Source organism: Zalophus californianus, chromosome 1, assembly GCF_009762305.2.
Source record: "Zalophus californianus isolate mZalCal1 chromosome 1, mZalCal1.pri.v2, whole genome shotgun sequence".
Classification (NCBI taxonomy): Eukaryota; Metazoa; Chordata; class Mammalia; order Carnivora; family Otariidae; genus Zalophus; species Zalophus californianus.
The window spans coordinates 124,375,197-124,393,628 of record NC_045595.1 but is presented as its reverse complement, the minus strand read 5'-3'; the positions used below and the strand labels follow the sequence as shown (position 1 = coordinate 124,393,628).

At 41.8% G+C, this 18,432-nt stretch overlaps 1 protein-coding gene across 8 annotated transcripts in view; it reads right to left on the bottom strand.

The window, feature by feature from the left end:
- The window catches only part of FNDC3B (fibronectin type III domain containing 3B), a 342,488-nt gene that overhangs the window by 36,408 nt on the left and 287,648 nt on the right, over positions 1 to 18,432 (bottom strand). For all 8 annotated transcript variants that reach the window (XM_027587529.2, XM_027587528.2, XM_027587526.2 and 5 more), the window contains 7 exons: positions 16,629 to 16,700; positions 14,150 to 14,268; positions 11,728 to 11,833; positions 10,647 to 10,822; positions 8,223 to 8,336; positions 7,741 to 7,890; positions 4,007 to 4,287 (listed from right to left, as the gene is read on the bottom strand). In XM_027587529.2, coding sequence (XP_027443330.1) covers positions 4,007 to 4,287; positions 7,741 to 7,890; positions 8,223 to 8,336; positions 10,647 to 10,822; positions 11,728 to 11,833; positions 14,150 to 14,268; positions 16,629 to 16,700 — 1,018 coding nt within the window. The remainder of the gene's footprint in view (positions 1 to 4,006; positions 4,288 to 7,740; positions 7,891 to 8,222; positions 8,337 to 10,646; positions 10,823 to 11,727; positions 11,834 to 14,149; positions 14,269 to 16,628; positions 16,701 to 18,432) is intronic.

Genomic DNA, 18,432 nt, shown 5'->3' with positions numbered 1-18,432 from the left:
AAACACAAACTCAATTCCAAACTCAGTTCTAAGCTTAAAAGTAATGCCCTTAGGGCCCCTGGGTGGCTCAGATGGTTAAGCGTCTGCCTTCGGCTCAGGTCATGATCCCAGGGTCCTGGGATCGAGTCCCGCATCGGGCTCCCTGCTCCTTGGGAGCCTGCTTCTCCCTCTGCCTCTCTCTCTCTCTGTCTCTCATGAATAAATAAATACAATCTTTAAAAAAAAAAAAAGTAATGCCCTTAAAAACAGCATTATAATTCCAACCCAATTCCCTACAAGGTATCCGTAAACCAGGGGATGTTTTTGTAAGCACCAATGGAAAAGCAACAAATCCACTAAAAACCCATCTGTGTCAGTAGGTTTGCTTGTAGAGGTGCACATCTCTGTTCCAGCAAAACAGAGAAAGACAAACTCAGCGTGAGAACAAAGTGTAACTGCTGAAGTTTAAAAACAAATAAACAAACAAAAGAAACAAGTACTTTTTCCAAACCCCATAGCCTGCTTAAAATGTTTCATTCCACACTTTTGTCTAGAACATCATGATCTGTTCACTTATCTTTTAACCAATTTATGGAACAGAAAAAGGTGAGGTAAACGTTGATTGGACTGAAATTACACCCTTAGTTACTTGAAATACTCATTTTGTATTTCATTATAATTATGGCAATTGTGTTTCTGAAACATATAAAGAACAAGACTGTGGGCTGATCAGACTTCTACAATAGAGTACCCAATTATGTACTCAGGAAACTAGTCTAAAGTTGTATAAAAAAAGATCTTAAATATAAATAATGACCTTAATATCTTAAATAGGAAATATCCTATTTACTTATTGCTTGGCCAGCAATGATAGCTAGCTCTTCTGGAGGGTGGGTGGGCTGGGGGAATGGCAAGAACACACAGTACAACTAGATGCAAAAGCCACGCATCAAAATCTGAAATTTTGAAATTTCTGAAATGCGATCTTCCAAAACAACCCTGTTCAGGTTAAAGAGGGACTTTCCACATTCAGCTCAATATACTGGCCCTGCATATCAATACTGAATTGTTTACGTTACATCCATTAAATACTTTTAAAATAGTCTTGAAGTTTTAGTACCCAAATCTAAACTCATGCTTCTATAGTCCCTACATAATTAAAATATCTAAAATAGAATTACCTTGAGAGGGACTTTTAGATTTTTATTTATTTGACATGGGGAGAGAGGGAGGGAGGGAGGGAGAGAGAGAGAGCGCGCGTGCGCACATGAGCACAAGTAGGGGGAGGAGCAGAGGCAGAGGGACAAGCAGGCTCCCCGCTAAGCCAGGAGCCTGATGACGCAGGGCTCGATCCAGGACCCTGAGATCATTACCTGAGTCGAAGGAAGACGCTTAACCAACTCAGCAACTCAGCCACCCAGGTACCCTGAGAAGGACTTTTTTTTATTTATTTATTTATTTATTTATTTATTTATTTATGATTTATTTGACAGAGAGAGAGAGAGCAAGCGAGCACAAGCTGGGGGAGCAGCAGGGAGAGAGAAGCAGGCTCCCACTGACCAGGGAGCCCGACGCGGGGCTCGATCCCAGGACCCCGGATCATGACCTGAGCCAAAAGCAGACGCTTAACCGATGCCCCTAAGAGGGACTTTTAAACAGGTCTTTAAATCAATCATTTCTGTGGAATATGTTTTTGGTAATTTCCACTGTAAATGCCATTTCATCATTAAGCAAAGATTCCCGTATCTGTTCTTCCATTCAATTCTTTGAGCTCTAGATTTCTTTCTCAAAGTCATCAGACTGTATGTTGGAAAAGAGTCAGCATTCCCCATAATAAGATCCTTCCATGAACCTTGAAGTTTTATAGTCACTTACATCACCTTTAAGGTAGGCACAATGTCTGGAAGAAGCAAAATTCTTGGTCTAACATCTTGCCCTACAAGACTTTTTATAAAAAAGACCTTTTATGATTTCTGATCCAAACTATTCATAGAGCTGACCAGAGAGAGGGTTTGAGTTCACTCTGGGGCAGACATGGGTGTGGATCAGAATGGACACAAAACCTTTCTGTGAGTCCCTGAACTAGTGTGGCTTCTTCCGAGGTTTTTTTGGCCAGAGGGATTAGGTCAGGTGATACTCTGGACAGCTGGGGAATGACATTCCCTTGGTCATTTTTCCCCAGAGGTACACCTCATGGTGAGGTTTCCTTAGAGCGTCATCACTGGGGAAATTCCCTGAGGTCAAGGTGTGGATTTAGTCATCCCTGGATTTCCTCAGCACCTGGTTAGAGGGCTCTAGACACAACAGACACTTGGCATGTGGTTAGCAAACAAGAGTGAAGACTGGTTTTTTTGAGAATGGCTGAAAGGCTAAAAATGAAAGAATGCCCTTGGCCTGCCTCTTCCTGTAAGTAAGTCATAGCCCACTCCATTTAGCTTCTTTATTAAGTCCCACTTCAAAGCATCCTGATCACACTCTGAACCTGGGTCTTCCTCTCTGAAATATCAACAGGATTCTGTACAGTTTTATTTTCAGCCTGTGATGTCACAATAACCTACTGTCCTACTATTGCTATTTAAGTGTCCCTCAACTCTGTGAGCGCTCTGAGGGCAAGGACAGATAAAACATTATTGTTTTATAGACCCACGGTCTATGTAGTACTATACCCAAAAGAGATTTTTTTTAAATAATGAAAGAAAAAACAAAACAAAACAAAAAACCCCGTCACTGCTTCTGAAAAGTAAAATAAATCTAGTTACATAAGTCAATTTCTTTTTTTTATTTTAAGATTTTGAGAGAGAGAGAAAATGCACGAGCAAGGGAAGGGGCAGAGGGAGAAGCAGGCTTCTGGAGGAGCAGGGAGCCCGATGTGGGGCTCGATCCCAGGACTCTGGGATCATGACCTGAGCCGAAGGCAGACACTTAACTGACTGAGCCACCCAGGTGCCCCTAGTTATGTAAGTCAAAAATGCATTTAATACACCTAACCTACCGAACATCAAAGCTTAGCCGAGCCAATTTAAACATACTCAGAATACTTAAGTTAGCCTACAGTTGGGCAAAATCCTCTAATGCAAAGCCTATTGTAAAATCAGGTATTGATAATCTCCTGTAATGTACTGAGTACCTGTCTGAAAGTGAAAACCAGAAAGGCTGCATGGGTCCAGCCTGGTGTCACAAGAGACGGGATCAGACCACACAACCACTGGCCCAGGAACAGATGGAAATTCAAAATCCGAATGGGCATTGTACATACTGAATGTGCACTGCTTTCACGCCATCATAAATCAGCACCGTCTGGAACCTGACCAAGGGGGATGCTCTGAGAAGGCACACCCCAGCAACCACAGCCAGTTCCCGGACTCTTCTAATGCTAATCTAATCGTACACCTTCCGTTTTCAAGGAGTTAAGGCAACCTGGAGACAGAGCTAAGTAATTTGAAATTTTAAGAGGCCATGGTGGAGAAAAAGATGTGTTAGCAGAGGAAGGGAGCTGGCTCTCTCTCTCGGGGGTGCAGGAGAAAGAATGCAGATGCTAACTGAGCTCTGCTCAGTAATGTGTAATGTACTTTTCTTCTCTGGCCCCCTAGCAAAAACCCTGGGTAAAAGCTACATCATGGATGCTTTGTAACACTGTCTGCTTTGGGGGAATCAAAAGAAATAGTGGAGCCCGGCTTCAGAGGTGGGCAAGTACATGCTGAGGACAGAGGGTGTCCACAGAGTGACATGAGTCACAGTAAAAGTACAAAGAAAAGTGGCTGAGGGAAAAGAGACCAAGAGGGAAGAACTAATTTAAAGCAGCAGGTGAAAACTCCCCCTTAAGGGTTAGGAATTGTATAAATTTGTAACTGACTCACACAAAGTACAAAGCAACACAAGTTTTAAAGATGTATTTGCATTCAGTACTCTTAAATGTATTAATTAAGAATGATTAGGATTCACTCATTTGGCCTTTGGAACCTGAAGGGTCTTTAGCCCCAAGTACTGATGTGTTGATGCAACTTTATTTCTGCTTCCCTGCACTCACCGGTAGGTGGTTTCTGGAAGGAGGTCTTTTATAACATGGGTGGTGGTATTGCCCACGGTGATGCTAGCGTCTCCAAGATCAATATTGTAAGCAAGAATTTCAGATCCATTATTGCACGGCTCTTCCCAGTTCAGTACAAGGCACACAAAAGGTGAATCAGGGTAGGCATTGAGGGTCTCCTCTTCCAGGACACAGAGAGTGGAGACAGGGTCAGGGGCAGATGCTGGTGTCTGGCAGAGGACAAGCTCACTATACGGCCCTGCTCCAGCTTGATTGACAGCCTAAAAAGACAAGAACAAGACAAAGTCCACATTACCCCAATGTAAATTCTAATGCCACCATGTTAGGTGCTGTCACATAAACGTAACAGTACACAACTTACTTCTAGAAACATGAGTAGAAATAAATCTCAGAAAATGTTCACTTTAACAACCACTTTCCCAAAAAATGCTAATGACAACTTCTCTGTTAATAAAGCAGAAGATTATATCACCATTGTCACCTTTTATGAAAAATAATTTTAAAGTTAACACTTTGTATTTGCACAGCCCACTTCAGGTTATATGCTGTCTTGTGACATCCTCCCAACAACTGTCAGGGGTAGGCAGTAAATGGCAAGTATTCTTCTAGAGTTTTCCATGTGAACGATAAACTCCTATCTGAAGTCAATTTTCAGCCCTTTCTGATTTTACTGAGAGCAACAGCTGAGACCTTCATTAGTCACTGCTCTATCAAATACTTATTCACTCGGTCTCCAGGGCCATACTCTCGTTTCCACTTACCTTCCGCTGCTTCTCAATCACCTCTGCCGGATGCGACTTATCACCTGGATCTCTCAACACTGGAGGCCACCAGGGCTCAGGTCTTAGACACCTCCTCTTCTTTTTTTTTAAATCTCTGTTCTAACTCTTCGAGATCTCATCTTATCTTGGAGGTAAATGCCATTTATATCATATCTCAGGGATAAATGCCATATTATATCCTAATGCCATTTATAGCCTACTCCCAAATTTACTTGTGTAGCTCAGACCACTGTCTTGAATGCCAGCCCAGTATATATCCAACTGCCCTCTGGACATCTCCACTTGAACGTCAAATAGGCATCTCAAACTCAAGTGTCCGCAGAGCTCCCTCATCTCCACCCCATCCCTCTTCACCAAAAAAACCCCACTGCACCTGCTGTAGTCCCTCTCATCCCTCAGGTTGTTCAAGTCATATCCCTGAGACATCACTGGACAGCTTTCTTCCTCTCATACCCCAATCCAGGCCACCAGCATATCTTGCACCAAAGCCCGGTCCAACATATTCAACTCTCATATGGCTCCTGTAATGGCCTCCTACCTGGTATGTGGGTGTCAGCCCTTGCCTGATACTCTCCATCCACAGCAAGCACTGGGATACTGCTCGTATCCCTTCCACGGCCTCCCACCATATTCAGAATAAACTTCAACGTCCTCACAAAGCCTGCAAGATCCTATCTGATCTGCTCACCACCACCACCCTCCCCCCAAAACCCACTGCCACTCTGACTTTATCACCTACCAGTCTCCCTCTCACTTGCTCTGCTCCAGCCTCACTGGCTTCCTCGCTGTTTTCATAGGGACACCAAGTCTGCTCCTGGCTCAGGGCCTTTGCAGTTTGCTGCCCTTTCTGTCCAGGAAGCTTTTTCCCTAGACACCTGCAGGCCTTCTCTCAAGGGCTGCCTTTCGGTGAGCCCTTTCTGAACACCGCATTTAAATTTGTAGTCACCCTACCCCACCCCCACCCACTGTGATCCTCCTCATTTCCTATTTCCCTTCTTTGCTTTATTTTCCATCATAGCATTTATCACCACCATAGGGTATATTTCATTTAATTACTCCCTGATGAGAATGTAAGTTCTGTAAGGGCGAAGCTGTCTGTTTCACTCACTGCTGTATCCCCAGCAACTAGAACAATACCTGGTACAGAAGATGTAGTCAATGCATGTCATTAAACATGTATTTTTTTCCTTATAAAGAGAAAAACATTTAGCAGACTCCTTACAAACGTGAATGTACTCTAAAATCTAGTTCTCATTTACTTCATTGAAGAGTTTATGAGGACACATTACAAAACTAAATGAAAGTAGTCCGAGCTCTTAAAGGTTCAAAACAAAAGTTATAACTTTATGTTTATTTTTTAAAGATTTTATTTATTTGAGAGAGAGAGAGAGAGAGCGCGCGAGCATAAGTGGGGGGAGGGGCAGAGGGAGAAGCAGACTCCCCGCTGAGCAGGGAGCCCGATGCGGGACTCGATCCCAGGACCCCAGGATCAGGACCTGAGCCGAAGGCAAAGGCTTAACTGACTGAGCCACCCAGGTGTCCCTATAACACTTACGTATTACTGAAGTTCAGAGCATTCATTTGCTAACAAATCACTTTTGAAACTCTACTGTAGTATTTGTCGTATCTAGTCCTATTTCATGACAATACTTCAACTCTTTTTGGTAAAATTTTAAAACTCAAAAAGCATAGTGAAGTTCTTTCCTGTGGTGGCAGACAGTTCTTTATTTATATCCTGCCTTGTTCCCAAAACAGGAGTGTAGCACATATTTTGTAACCTTTTCCCAATGACTCAGCACTGCTATTATAAAGATCAGATAATGTGCTGTGACCCTGACTCACTGACAAAGAGTTAATTATGTCCCAGGTGCTCCATTCAAGAAGGAAGGAAGGTGTATAACAAAAGAGTTTAATCAGAATGTTTATGATAAAGCAGGCTTCAGAATTCAACAAAGAAGTCTCAGTTGATCTGAAAATTAATTTACGAAGGGAATATTTTCTCCAAAGAGGTCAGAGACACTGCTACGTTGATGGACTTGTAATAAGCAATTTGATTGATCACTTAAATCAGGTGGAAACCTAAATCTGGCATCTTTGCTTCTTAATCCATTTAAGTCTAAACATGTGTGAAGACAGACTTCTCCAAGGTCAAGAACCACATCGGACTAATCTTTGTACCTCACCTCTTGATCATTCTGATCATCCTTTGATTCTGGCACAAAGTCATGCTCAAAAAATGTTACTAAGCAAATGGAAAGAAATAGACAAAGAACCCTGTTTTCTTAGGACAATAGGGCTTTACAGAGGGGGTAAAAATAACTTATCTGAGTCCATAAAGTAAAAGTAAACTCATGACTGCTGTCACTTTGAGGGGTTAGGCTAGGAGCCAACCAACTGTTCTTGATGTTATTCTATTTGGACTCCTGAGTCAAAGCTTACAGCTAACCAGCCTTGTTAATGGTCACTGGGAAGCGGGAGGTAGATCCTGTAATCTAATGCAGACTAGTGCAAATCACTCTAATGTTTGTATCTGGCTCCATTTAACCACCAGCATATCCATCATCTGTCTTTTTTAAGCATCTCTCCCACTGAAATGTGCATGTCGGGAGAATTCAGACAGAAGGAACCTTCCCCAAGGAGCTGTGACCCCTTTGCCTTGGACTTGGTCATTTATTCAGTGAATTCACAAGCAAGACATTAGGGTGGTGAGAAACAGAGTTATGCAAAATTGGTTTTTCTTCTTATGTTGCAGACCTCCTAGAAAAGCAGAAATTAATTATAAGATACCAAAACAATTACATTTATTTGTATTTAAAAGGACTTTTTCCATATCATCCCTCGATAGCCTCCATCACAGGCCTTTGAGTAAGCTCCCCAGTGTCTCATGGAACACCAGTGTCTATGAGTAACATCTGAGTAGTGTCCACCTACCTGTAGTCTACAGCAATATTGTGCAGCAGGCAACAGATCCCTTATCTCAAAGCCGGTGTCTGTCCCATGATAAATGAGTTCTAAGGATTCTTCATCTTCTCCCCATTCCAACCTGTACCCTGAGATGTCGGCACCAGAGCTCTCAGGACTCTGGAAAGCAGAAATTCGCATGGTTAATGTCACTGAGAAGAAAATCCTATGATGTTCATGTTCGACTAACTGAACTGGGGAAAAAGAGCAACATGCCCCTGCAGATTTCAAATACAAAAGAAAGACGTGAAAGAGATACTCAACTTCCTCTCAATTGCGACAAGTGAGAAAATGTCCATAACTCTGAATGATATAAGCAAGTGCCAAGGGAGATTAATGTGTAAAAATCACTTACATGTGAATTTTAGCTTTGCAGGTTCCTCACAACTTGCATTTGGGGGCAGACAAAGTAGAAGAAACAGGAGTTGATGCAGAACACGCATCTGACTTACCTCCCAACTCACTAGGACACATCCATCAGGTGTAAAAGAAATACAAGGTGCTTTGCACTGTCCAGGAGGCCCGGCAGCAGTGGTAATTTCTGAGACATCAGAATAGGGGCCATACTGAAAGAGAAGAACACACACAGGCCTGTATGTATGCTGTGCACACACATGTGTATGTGTGCATATGTAAGGGCTAGGTTAACACCAGCATCAGTCCAACTGATTAAAAAATATTACCTAGTGGTTTTCACTCCCAATTGAATGTGTGTAAAGTTTTTTTCCTACATACATTCCCTGAATGGTAAATGTTTACTAATAATAAAGTATGTCATTTTATTCCAAAGGATCACAAAGTTGGTTTACCATTTTTCCTTTATTCTGATATCAGAAATAAAAACACGCTGATTTTTGACACAACAGAGCATTCTAACATTTCCCACAGAACATCAAAGAAAATGAAATCAGATGTACACCGCAGTTTAATTTTCAACACACAAAAATCTACTTGAAATTGGTTATCAAATTCTAGGTATTTGTTCTAGTTATTGGTATTTTCCATTTTGAAAATGAATGCTCCTGTTAACATGTTCTCAGCATGACCCCACCATTTCAACTATTTGAAGGTTTATACTGCACTCCTCTTTTCTTTATACGGCCTTCGGTGATCACACTACTCAGAGCCAACCGCCATTATTTCGAGAGAACCATAATCACCCAATTTAATAGGGGAATTTGTGATACCACAAATAGTTTGGGCAAAGAATACAATAAAATAATTTCCAGGCTACTGAAACATATGACTATGCTTTTCCAAAATGGGAAAAAAAGATTAAAAAAAAAAAAACCAACAACCAAAACACCACTCAAATTTTCCAAGACGACTTGCAAATACACTGGGCGGGGGGTGGATGGGAGAGAGGCTCTATGGAACAGACCTCAGAAGCTGACTACAGTCAGATGTGTGGTTAGCTTTCAATAGAACAGGAATAAACTGAGGCTGATGACAATTTTTTTTTAGATGATAAATTAGTGAAAGGAGACAGAAAGTAAGACTCAGAGGCACAGAGCTGCACATTTATCTTTGTTATGGCGGAGATGCCCTGAACAGCAGACGGGAAAATGAGCAAAAACAACAGCACAACAGTTTCTGCAGCATCTGTGGTCATCCCCTTCCATGCTCTTTTTGGTTATAGACGTTCAGGTGCATAAGCTTTCTTATCTTCTTGTCAAAACATTTTTGTTCAATTTTACACTGGTCTTTTTTTTCTTTTTAAATTTCAATAGTTGTGCTGTGTCTGAAATTCCTTCCCAACTGGGAATTAGAAGGAATCCAGCTCCTGCTAAAGGCCTGCAATCCTATTTTAGGACAAATGTTTTCACCACTGAGCGTGGCTAGCGGAGGAGATGGACTGGCGACCGACATGTTCCCCTCTGCCATGCTCGTGCAGGACTACTGAGAATGAGAAAAAGTCACCAACAACTTCGTGCTGCTGTTGGTTGTGCTTTCTTATTTTTAAAAATCCCATCAATGAATTCCATCTATTTATTTGTATGGAACTCAACTGTACAAATCATGAGTATGCCTGGGGGTCTGTAGGAGCAGTCTGCACCAGAAAGCAGACTGTATCTGGTTACCTTGCTCTTATCGTGAGCAATCTACCCCCAACCCACATCACTCTGCAATTTAAAATATGGGTATAATACAGACATAGACTTCCAGTCTGATAGGCCACCTCGACACCTCCCAGAGGAACAGCAGAAGACAGGGCCAAGAAGAGCTCTCCAGTCTTCACTGGAAACAAAGCAAAAACAAGAAGCTGGACTCCCTGCCCTCTACCCCACTCTAGTTCTGAAAACTGACCTAAGATACTGCTGGGTCATTTAGACAATATGGTAAAGGACTTCTTATGTAGACCTAATTTCCCATAACTGATTAATACAGTCAACGAGTGAGTAACGAAATTATCTTTAAAACAACCAAGAGCATCTAAAGGGTGATGTTCTTATTAACCTTGAACTCTTTCTTAACAGAATGATATGAGGGGGCGCCTGGGTGGCTCAGTCGGTTAAGCGTCTGCCTTTGGCTCGGATCATGGTCCCAGGGTCCTGGGATGGAGCCCCACTTCGGGCTCCCTGCTCAGTGGGGAGTCTGCTTCTCTCTCTCCCTCTACTCCTCCCCCTCCCCTTGCTTGTGCTCTCTCAAATAAATAAATAAAATCTTAAAAAAACAGAATGATACGAGGACAAGACAAAATTTCCAATGCTGGGTCAATAGGAAATCACAATAATATATCACTTCAGAAAAGAGATTTTACATATGCTACTTTAACGGTTGTCAAGGCTGGACAGGCACTGCTGAGGAATTTCAGGAGGGTGGATAGGGAAGTTAGAACCTTGTATTTTGATTATGGCGTACAAGCTTGTACTCACCCCTCCATCATTCAGAGCCCTCACCCGGAAACGATACATGGTTCCGGGGAGCAGGTTGCCAACAGTGCACTCGAGCTCTGGCCCGTGGTACACCTCGGAAGCTACATCCTCAGGTTCTGTCATCTCCACACTGTACTCCGAGACCTGGTCGCAGCCACTTTCTGAGGCAGGAACATCTGGGAATGGAGAATGCTTTTCATCTTAGAACATTTTTGTGCCTCCAGTTGACCACGTCACACCTGGTTACCCACCAGGTTTGCAAAACGTCACGTAGTCACGTGACTGGTCCTCAGTATCTCTCTTACAGGGGAGCCGTTCTCTCCCCGCCAAAAGAGAAGAGATATGGAGGAGCTTCTGAATGATATTATCTGTACTTTCCAAAGCAAGTACATTTAAGTACATTTAATTATATTAATAGAATAATTTGAAAACAATAAAACCATTAGGGAAATGTCTTTACACTCTACGGAAAGCAAGGTACATTAGAAAATCTCTTGGACTTAAAATCAAAGGTCCCATTAAATCAAGATAAATGACCCAGAGTTGGTAAACTATTTTATTATGTGGTAGACTTAAGTGGTGGGGAAAAAGCAGTCAGAGTTCTGCAGGTTTATATTTGCAATTTTACATGCTGTAAACTGCTGACACAACAGGAAATGCTCATACAGCTTGAATCAATACCACAAAGCGTCAGGGCCCACCGGACGAAAGAATTAGACATTACCTTACAAACCACCTCTCGCTTTCATCTCTAAATTGAGCACAACTTTGCTTTTATGAATAAAGTTGAAAAATTCCTGAAAAAGACTGGCTGCTCTGCAAGATCTTCTAGAAAGTGCCCCCTGAAGGACAGAGGATGCCCACCCAGCATGTGTGGCACCAGAAGGCACGGGAGGAAGAGCGACAGAGCACAGGAGAACATGAACCCCAGCCAGCACACATTCAACAGAAAATGGACATTTTCAACCAAAAACACTATGGTTTTTAGAAGACTGCCGACCTAGTAACAAAGCATTAAATCCTAGATTCAATCTCCAATTGTCCCAGTTGTCATTGTCAATGTGAAGATTTATTTACTCACCCCACTCTAAGTGGACTTCTTTGTGCTTTGGTCGACCCAAGACCCTCGGTGGTCGACACTGACCCGGTGCAATGCTTAGCGTGCGAGCAGGGAGACTTTCGGAACACTGCAGGAGAGACACCGGTGAGAACCATCTCTTAGTTATTGTGAATTCACTAGACCTCTACATGCCAGGCAAATTCTACCCTCTAACTGAACATGCTACCAAAAGGGGGTTACATGTTGAATGTGTACACATAATTTTTTTTGCTCAAAAAATCTTTAGTCCAATTGAAGAAGTAAATATATTAATATATAAGACTTGAAAAAATTAGGAAATAATTCAAGACATTACTGAAGTACAACGAGGGCAAGAATTCCCATCTTTCTCCCTCCCCTCCACCGAAGAAGAGGTACAGATTTGCAAAACTGGATTTGGGTTTTGGGTAAAGCAAACAGAAAACTTAAAAAAAAAAAAAAAACCCACAAAACTCAGACAAGGTGGTGGATCACCATAATGAAGAGGAGGGCAAGGGGGGGAAGATAGGAGGTGGGGGAAACTAAATTCTTGGAGGTAAGTGTCCAGGATGAGTGGGTGGTAGAGAAACAAAGGCTGGAGGAGCTCCAAGTGGAGAGTATCAACATGGGTAGGCTGGCTGTGTTCTCTTACACTTCATCCCATCTTTTCCTGCACTATCATTTGAATTTTGCTCTATCCTACTCTTTGATTTTGCTGAAGTCTGAGCTCAGATTTTTGACGCCATGCCCTACTTGTGTACACATAATTTTTATGCAACAAGACCTTCCCTCGTGTGTATGCGCGCATGTGTGTATGTGAAGTGTGACCGTATACTGCATATGGCACTGGTAAAAATGGTATCTGAAGTCACATTCACAGACATGGGTTGTCTGTTCTAAGCACACAATTACTTTCCTTTAAACCAAAATCAGAGATCCTTCACAAGGACAGAAGAGAACACAAAACAACAGCTGGATGAAATTTTTAAATGGTGCCATAAATGGCTAACCATCCACATACAGAGCAGAAAAGCAAATAAATTCATTATTAATCAACTGAGTGTGACATTAACCAGCAGGTTCTGTTAATGCTAAAATAAGTAGGCCTTCTTTCTGTAGGATCTGGTTGTGTAAGGCTGGTGATGTAGAAGTTGACGGTCTTTCTGAGACAGGAGAAAACAGGGCGGCAGCGGGGTGGGGGGTGTCGGGCATGCAGCTCAATCAAACTCATTACTCTTCCTGAGAAGAAGTGTTGCAGAGGAGATGGACTCCATACATTCAAGCAGCACAGCCTCTGTGCCACGCCTCACACACAGGAGGTGCCTGGGGACAACTGGTGGCTTTGAAGTGGGTATATCCCACCCTGGGGAAGCATTCCAGAGAGCTCTGGCTCTGGAGAGTGGTCTAACTGGACCCCCTTTTCACACAGTCTCTCTCTCCCGTATACGGGTAGTCTAGACATCACAGTACCACTATCCTTGCGGGGGAGAAAGAGAACAAACACAACAACACTGGAGGTATGCTGACAGCAAAGCTAGGCACCGTAACGGCACGCGTTCTTGGGAAAAATAAACCCAGCACAGGGCCCTAAGCCACCATCTCTGTCTCTCTCTCAGGATGGTTTCAAACCATAGTGTTAAATAGCCCTACAATGAAAATGGCTTTTTACTACCTTGCCTTTCACGCACTTTCTGAATATAAGTTAAAGCCATTTACACAACTATCTGATTTCTAGGGCACTCCCTGTGTATTTATGAGGTTATTTTGAGCGTTACGAGAACACGGTGTGGTTGAAACCAAGGCTCCTGACATGTTACCTGGCTGGTCTAAGGTCAAATAAAGAGCAGACAATAAGGAATACGCTGCTGCCTACAGTTGTGTAAGTTGGGCACTGCACAACTGCAAAGGTGTCTATTCAGCTCTGTCATCATAGATTTATACAGTTTTTGTAGTAATTTTCCAACAGATGGCAGTAAAGTACCTTGGGGAAGGTGTATCTCATTCTCACAAAATTGCCAGATGTAGTAACAGCACAGCTGTACACGAGGTCATATCTTTTTGACTTTAAATTCTCTGCTTTTCTATCATTGCAATAACGGAGGTTCCTCTCAGTTAGCTAATATGAATGTCAGGCAACATTCAATTTTCAGCTGTCACATGTGATCATGCCAAAGTCTTCTAAGAAATAACTAAGTGACAATTGTACCTGACAATACCACGATTCAGCTGAGAATCATCGGGGCCTATCTTTTTTGTCCTCTAAAGCACAATTTAAAAAACTCGAGAGTTTTCATTTCCTGATGTGATACCGTGGCGGGTCGCATTACCACGATACATTCTGAAATAGGAATTTTATTCAGACGGTATGGATCGGTTGTCTGAACTTGACCCAAGAAGTTTACTTTTATGCCAAAACAAAACCAACCTGACTGTGTCCACCAGTACTGATGCAGCATGCTCGGAGTTTGTACAAAGTGCCTGGTTTCAAGTGGGTGAAAGTGTATTCCGTAGCCGATCCACTGTACGCCACTTCCCACTGACTCGCTGTAAGACAAAACTCAGGTATGAGGGCGCCTGGGTGGCTCAGTTGGTTAAGCGACTGCCTTCGGCTCAGGTCATGATCCTGGAGTCCCGGGATCGAGTCCCACATCAGGCTCCCTGCTCAGCAGGGAGTCTGCTTCTCCCTCTGACCCTCTTCCCTCTCGTGCTCTCTATCTCTCATTCTCTCTCTCTCAAATAAATAAAATCTTAAAAAAAAAAAAACAAAAACAACTCAGGTATGAGTTCATGCCTTCTGTAAAAATGTCACAGTATCAACCACTACTACTGGGAAAAAGCTCCAAGTGGTTACCATGAGAACCAGCATCTCCTAGTCTTTTTTTTTAAATAGCCAAGGGCCCTCTTTCCATTTCCTTCACGAAGTTAAATATTTAAAATCCGATGGAATCATTTTTAATACTTAGTACTACAGGCTAGACTACTTAATACCACCATTATTACATTTGCTGACTATGAGGTTTGGATGCTGGAAACCACACAAAATCTGTAGTGGGTACGGGGAAGGGTGGGCAACAAGCGGCAACAGAGGGCAATGTCAAGCAAGCTGTGAACCGGTCGTCGAGGGGGAGGAGGCCTCGGGGGTCAGCTGGGTAGGGGGAAGGCTGCTGGGCAGTCTGGGACATGCCGAAGAGTCTCTCCTGCTCTCATCTGCTGGGAGGTCACGGTAAGTGAAATCCTCCTGTTATATACGGTGTCCTTTGGGAGCAAAATCTGCTGTCTTCATGGACCTCACTTAAAAGACAGACATGGCTGGGAGGGTGACAAATTAAAGATGAAGCACTCAGTGTGACCTAGTTATCTGACCACTTCTGGGGGTTAAAGAAAGCAAGTGGGGCCGCCCAAGGGATCTGGTGCCTGGTGAGGCCAATGTAACCAGGGAGAAAGGGTCGGGGGCTGCTTCACCAGGCACGCGCCTCACAAATCCCAGTGGCTGGCTGTTCTCCCTCCTCTTTGTAGCTCTCTGCAGTGGCTCTGCTGCCAGAGGACTATTTCACAGAAGGCCTTTCTCCATGAGGCTGTTTTAAGGAAAATAGTTTTACCCTATCCCATGATATCTTACTCAAGTAACCTTCAAGTAATCTTTCCCCGGCTCCTTGGCAGGACGGATTTCCCATGAAGTCACAGGCACCAGGGCCAAGGGTGGGGGGATTAGAAAGCAGTATTCTGACACTGCTGGTTAAAAACCCGTGAAGGGGCAAATGGGAACGGGAACAACAGAAGGGGTTCAATTAAGCACCTACTTTATGTGCTGGCAAAACTGTTCACTTTTGTAGAGAATGGCATCTACTTCTCATTTGGTATCAGTGGTCAAGAGAGCCACAAGAAATTCAAAACATACTTAGGTTTTCACAAGGAGCCACCGCATACACCTGACTTCTCTCCTAGGGAGGTTTTCTAATGTAAGAAACTAAATCAAATTTTTAGGCCAGAATATAGTTTTATGTCCATCAGCACAGCTGATGCCCATCTCAAAACATTCTCATGTTTTTAGTTTAAAAGAGAAGCTGATTGACATGAAAACCAAAGTACTCCAGGTGGCTGAGGTACAGAATAAAAGACAAGCACACACCTGTGCTGCCTGTCTGTAAAAGTCACTGTTAACGCTCTTTCTTTTTTTTTTTGCCCTATGCCTTAAATCACTTTTTTTTTTTTAAAATGAGTGGTTAAAGGGATTATCAGAGTGGTAAGATATGTCATTTTTAAAGTTCTGATGACTATACTTTTTCCTACTAAAGCCTTATGAATTTTATTAGAAAAAAAGATCTAAGAATTTTTTAAAAGGCACTATTTAAGGAATTCAGTCTCTAACACTGTACTACTCTAATCCACATAGTGTGACAGGGATGAATAATCTGACTCAGATGTCACAAAGACGGAAAGACATTTGCTAAACTTGACATAAAAGTGTGACACTGTCACTAACTCACGATACTATGTTTTGTTTGCTCTCACTGTACATGGGAATTTGTAGATTATCGCACTCATTTGCTGTCTCCACCTTATCCTTCCTGCTGATTGCTTCTGACAGTCTTCTGCTTGTAAGAATTTCCAGAAAAAAGGTGCCAAGAATGGGGATGAAAATGTAATTATTCTATTAATTAGGACCACTGGTTTAAAGCAACGATGTGGAAAATTTAAAAACATGATAAAAATGTACCTTTTAAGCGTACTCTGATCCCTGATGCTGTGTGTAAAAATGTGATTAAGGTTTATTTGCTGTAGTATCACTATCATGAGAATTAATGGCTGCGCACTATGCCCCACTATGACTATACAGATGCTCATCATATTAGATAACAGGGGTTGCTCCTGAATTTGAGTAAAATGATTTCCCAAAACTTCACCTTCAGAATTTCCATCAGTAATCTCCAGCAAGTACTTGAGTATTTCCGAACCACCATTGTCCTTTGGAGGATCTGGAAAGTAAGCAAATGCCTTATTAGTTATGAAAGGGCATCGATTTTTATCGGCAAATATCATTAGAACACAGAAAGTTACTTAACATAACTGCCTTAATTCTGGATTTAAGTAAAAGGTAAAATCATTACTGTATTATTCTTGGAAAACAAAAGAAACAAAAACATCAAGAAACCCAGAATGTGCTCAGATTATTCAAAGTTCTATAATCTAAGTGTTATTTAGTGAAACGAGCAAAATTCAAAATATGAATTGATTTTTCTAAGAGTTAAGTTAAAATAAATCTACTTTGAGAATTCTGAAGCCTGTTCTTCAATATTCAGTAACTTTTATATAAGGTGAAATATATATTTCTTTTATTATTATTTTATTCTGTAGTTCACTTAGGTTACCAGTGACCAGATTCTTTTGAGATGGAGAGGAAAGGAAAGAAAAGTGCAAAATTTACTGACAAGATAAATAAAACATCAGAATGTAATAATCTGTTCCATCATAGTTTGCCACTAAGCATACTGTATATCCCAAGTGAACCTGATATGCAGCCGAAGTTGTGGATCACTAAGAACGTGCACCAAAGAGGTGGTTTGAGGAACGGGTGTGGACTTTGGGTATTTACTCCACTGCTAACTCTGTGCCTGCAAGTTTTCTTTTCTGAGCAGAAAAATACCTTGCATTATAATTTTCCAAGACTATGCAGAATTTTACCTCTACTGTCAGTCTGCCACTTCTATATTGTGGATATAGATTTAGGAACTTTTCTTCCCTTCTTTCACTTGGTATTTGCATTAATGTATACACATTTCAGTAAGAAGATATTTAAAACAACAGTAATGAAGTTAAATATTATAGCATATAGCTAATCAAAGTAAACATTTAGTATTTATGGGATTTTCTAGGATTTTCTGAGAAAAAAGCTTTACAATCTGGCAAAAAGCACACCTAGATTTTTAGTTTCTCTTAATCATATCCATTTACCAAGGAAACAGATATCCTAATAATTCTGCCTCAAAATTATTAGGTAACTTGATACAGTTTTATGTCTTGATGGTTGATCCTCCAATAACAGTTTAAGAGTAATTTATTTTTTTAAACAAATATTTAAGTAATCACTACACCCGACCTGGGGCTCAAACTCATGACCCCAAGATCAAGAGACGTATGCTCTTCCCACTCAGCCAGTGGGAACAGCCCCAAAGGTTTAATATTTTAAGTTCCCTTTACATTACTTGGCTGCCAGGTAAAATCTTATTTTAAATTTCTCCTTTTATTTTTTGCCTTTCAGGTAGCTATTATGACACATTAGTGATAATTATATACATCGTAATAGTTTTACATATAATTGCAAATGTTTATCAACATTCTAATGACATTCTTTTGAGTTTTATTTATTTGAGAGAAAGGGAGAGTGGGCGCACAAGTGTACATGGGGGAGGGGGAGGGGAGGGGGAGAGAGAAACTCAAGTGGACTCCGCACTGAGCACAGGGCCCAATGCCGGGCTCAATCTCACGACCCTGAGATTACGACCTGAGCCGAAACCAAGAGTGGGAGGCTTGACCAACAACTGTGCTACCCAGGTGCCCCTCTAATGGCCTTCATTTCACTGAAATAATCGATGTTGCAGAGGTGAGCCACAATATCCTTCCACTCCATACCTCCCAAACACCACATAACTTCAATATGAAAAATTACTGAAGTTCAAGACTTCTGGTTACATACAAGCAACAACAAAA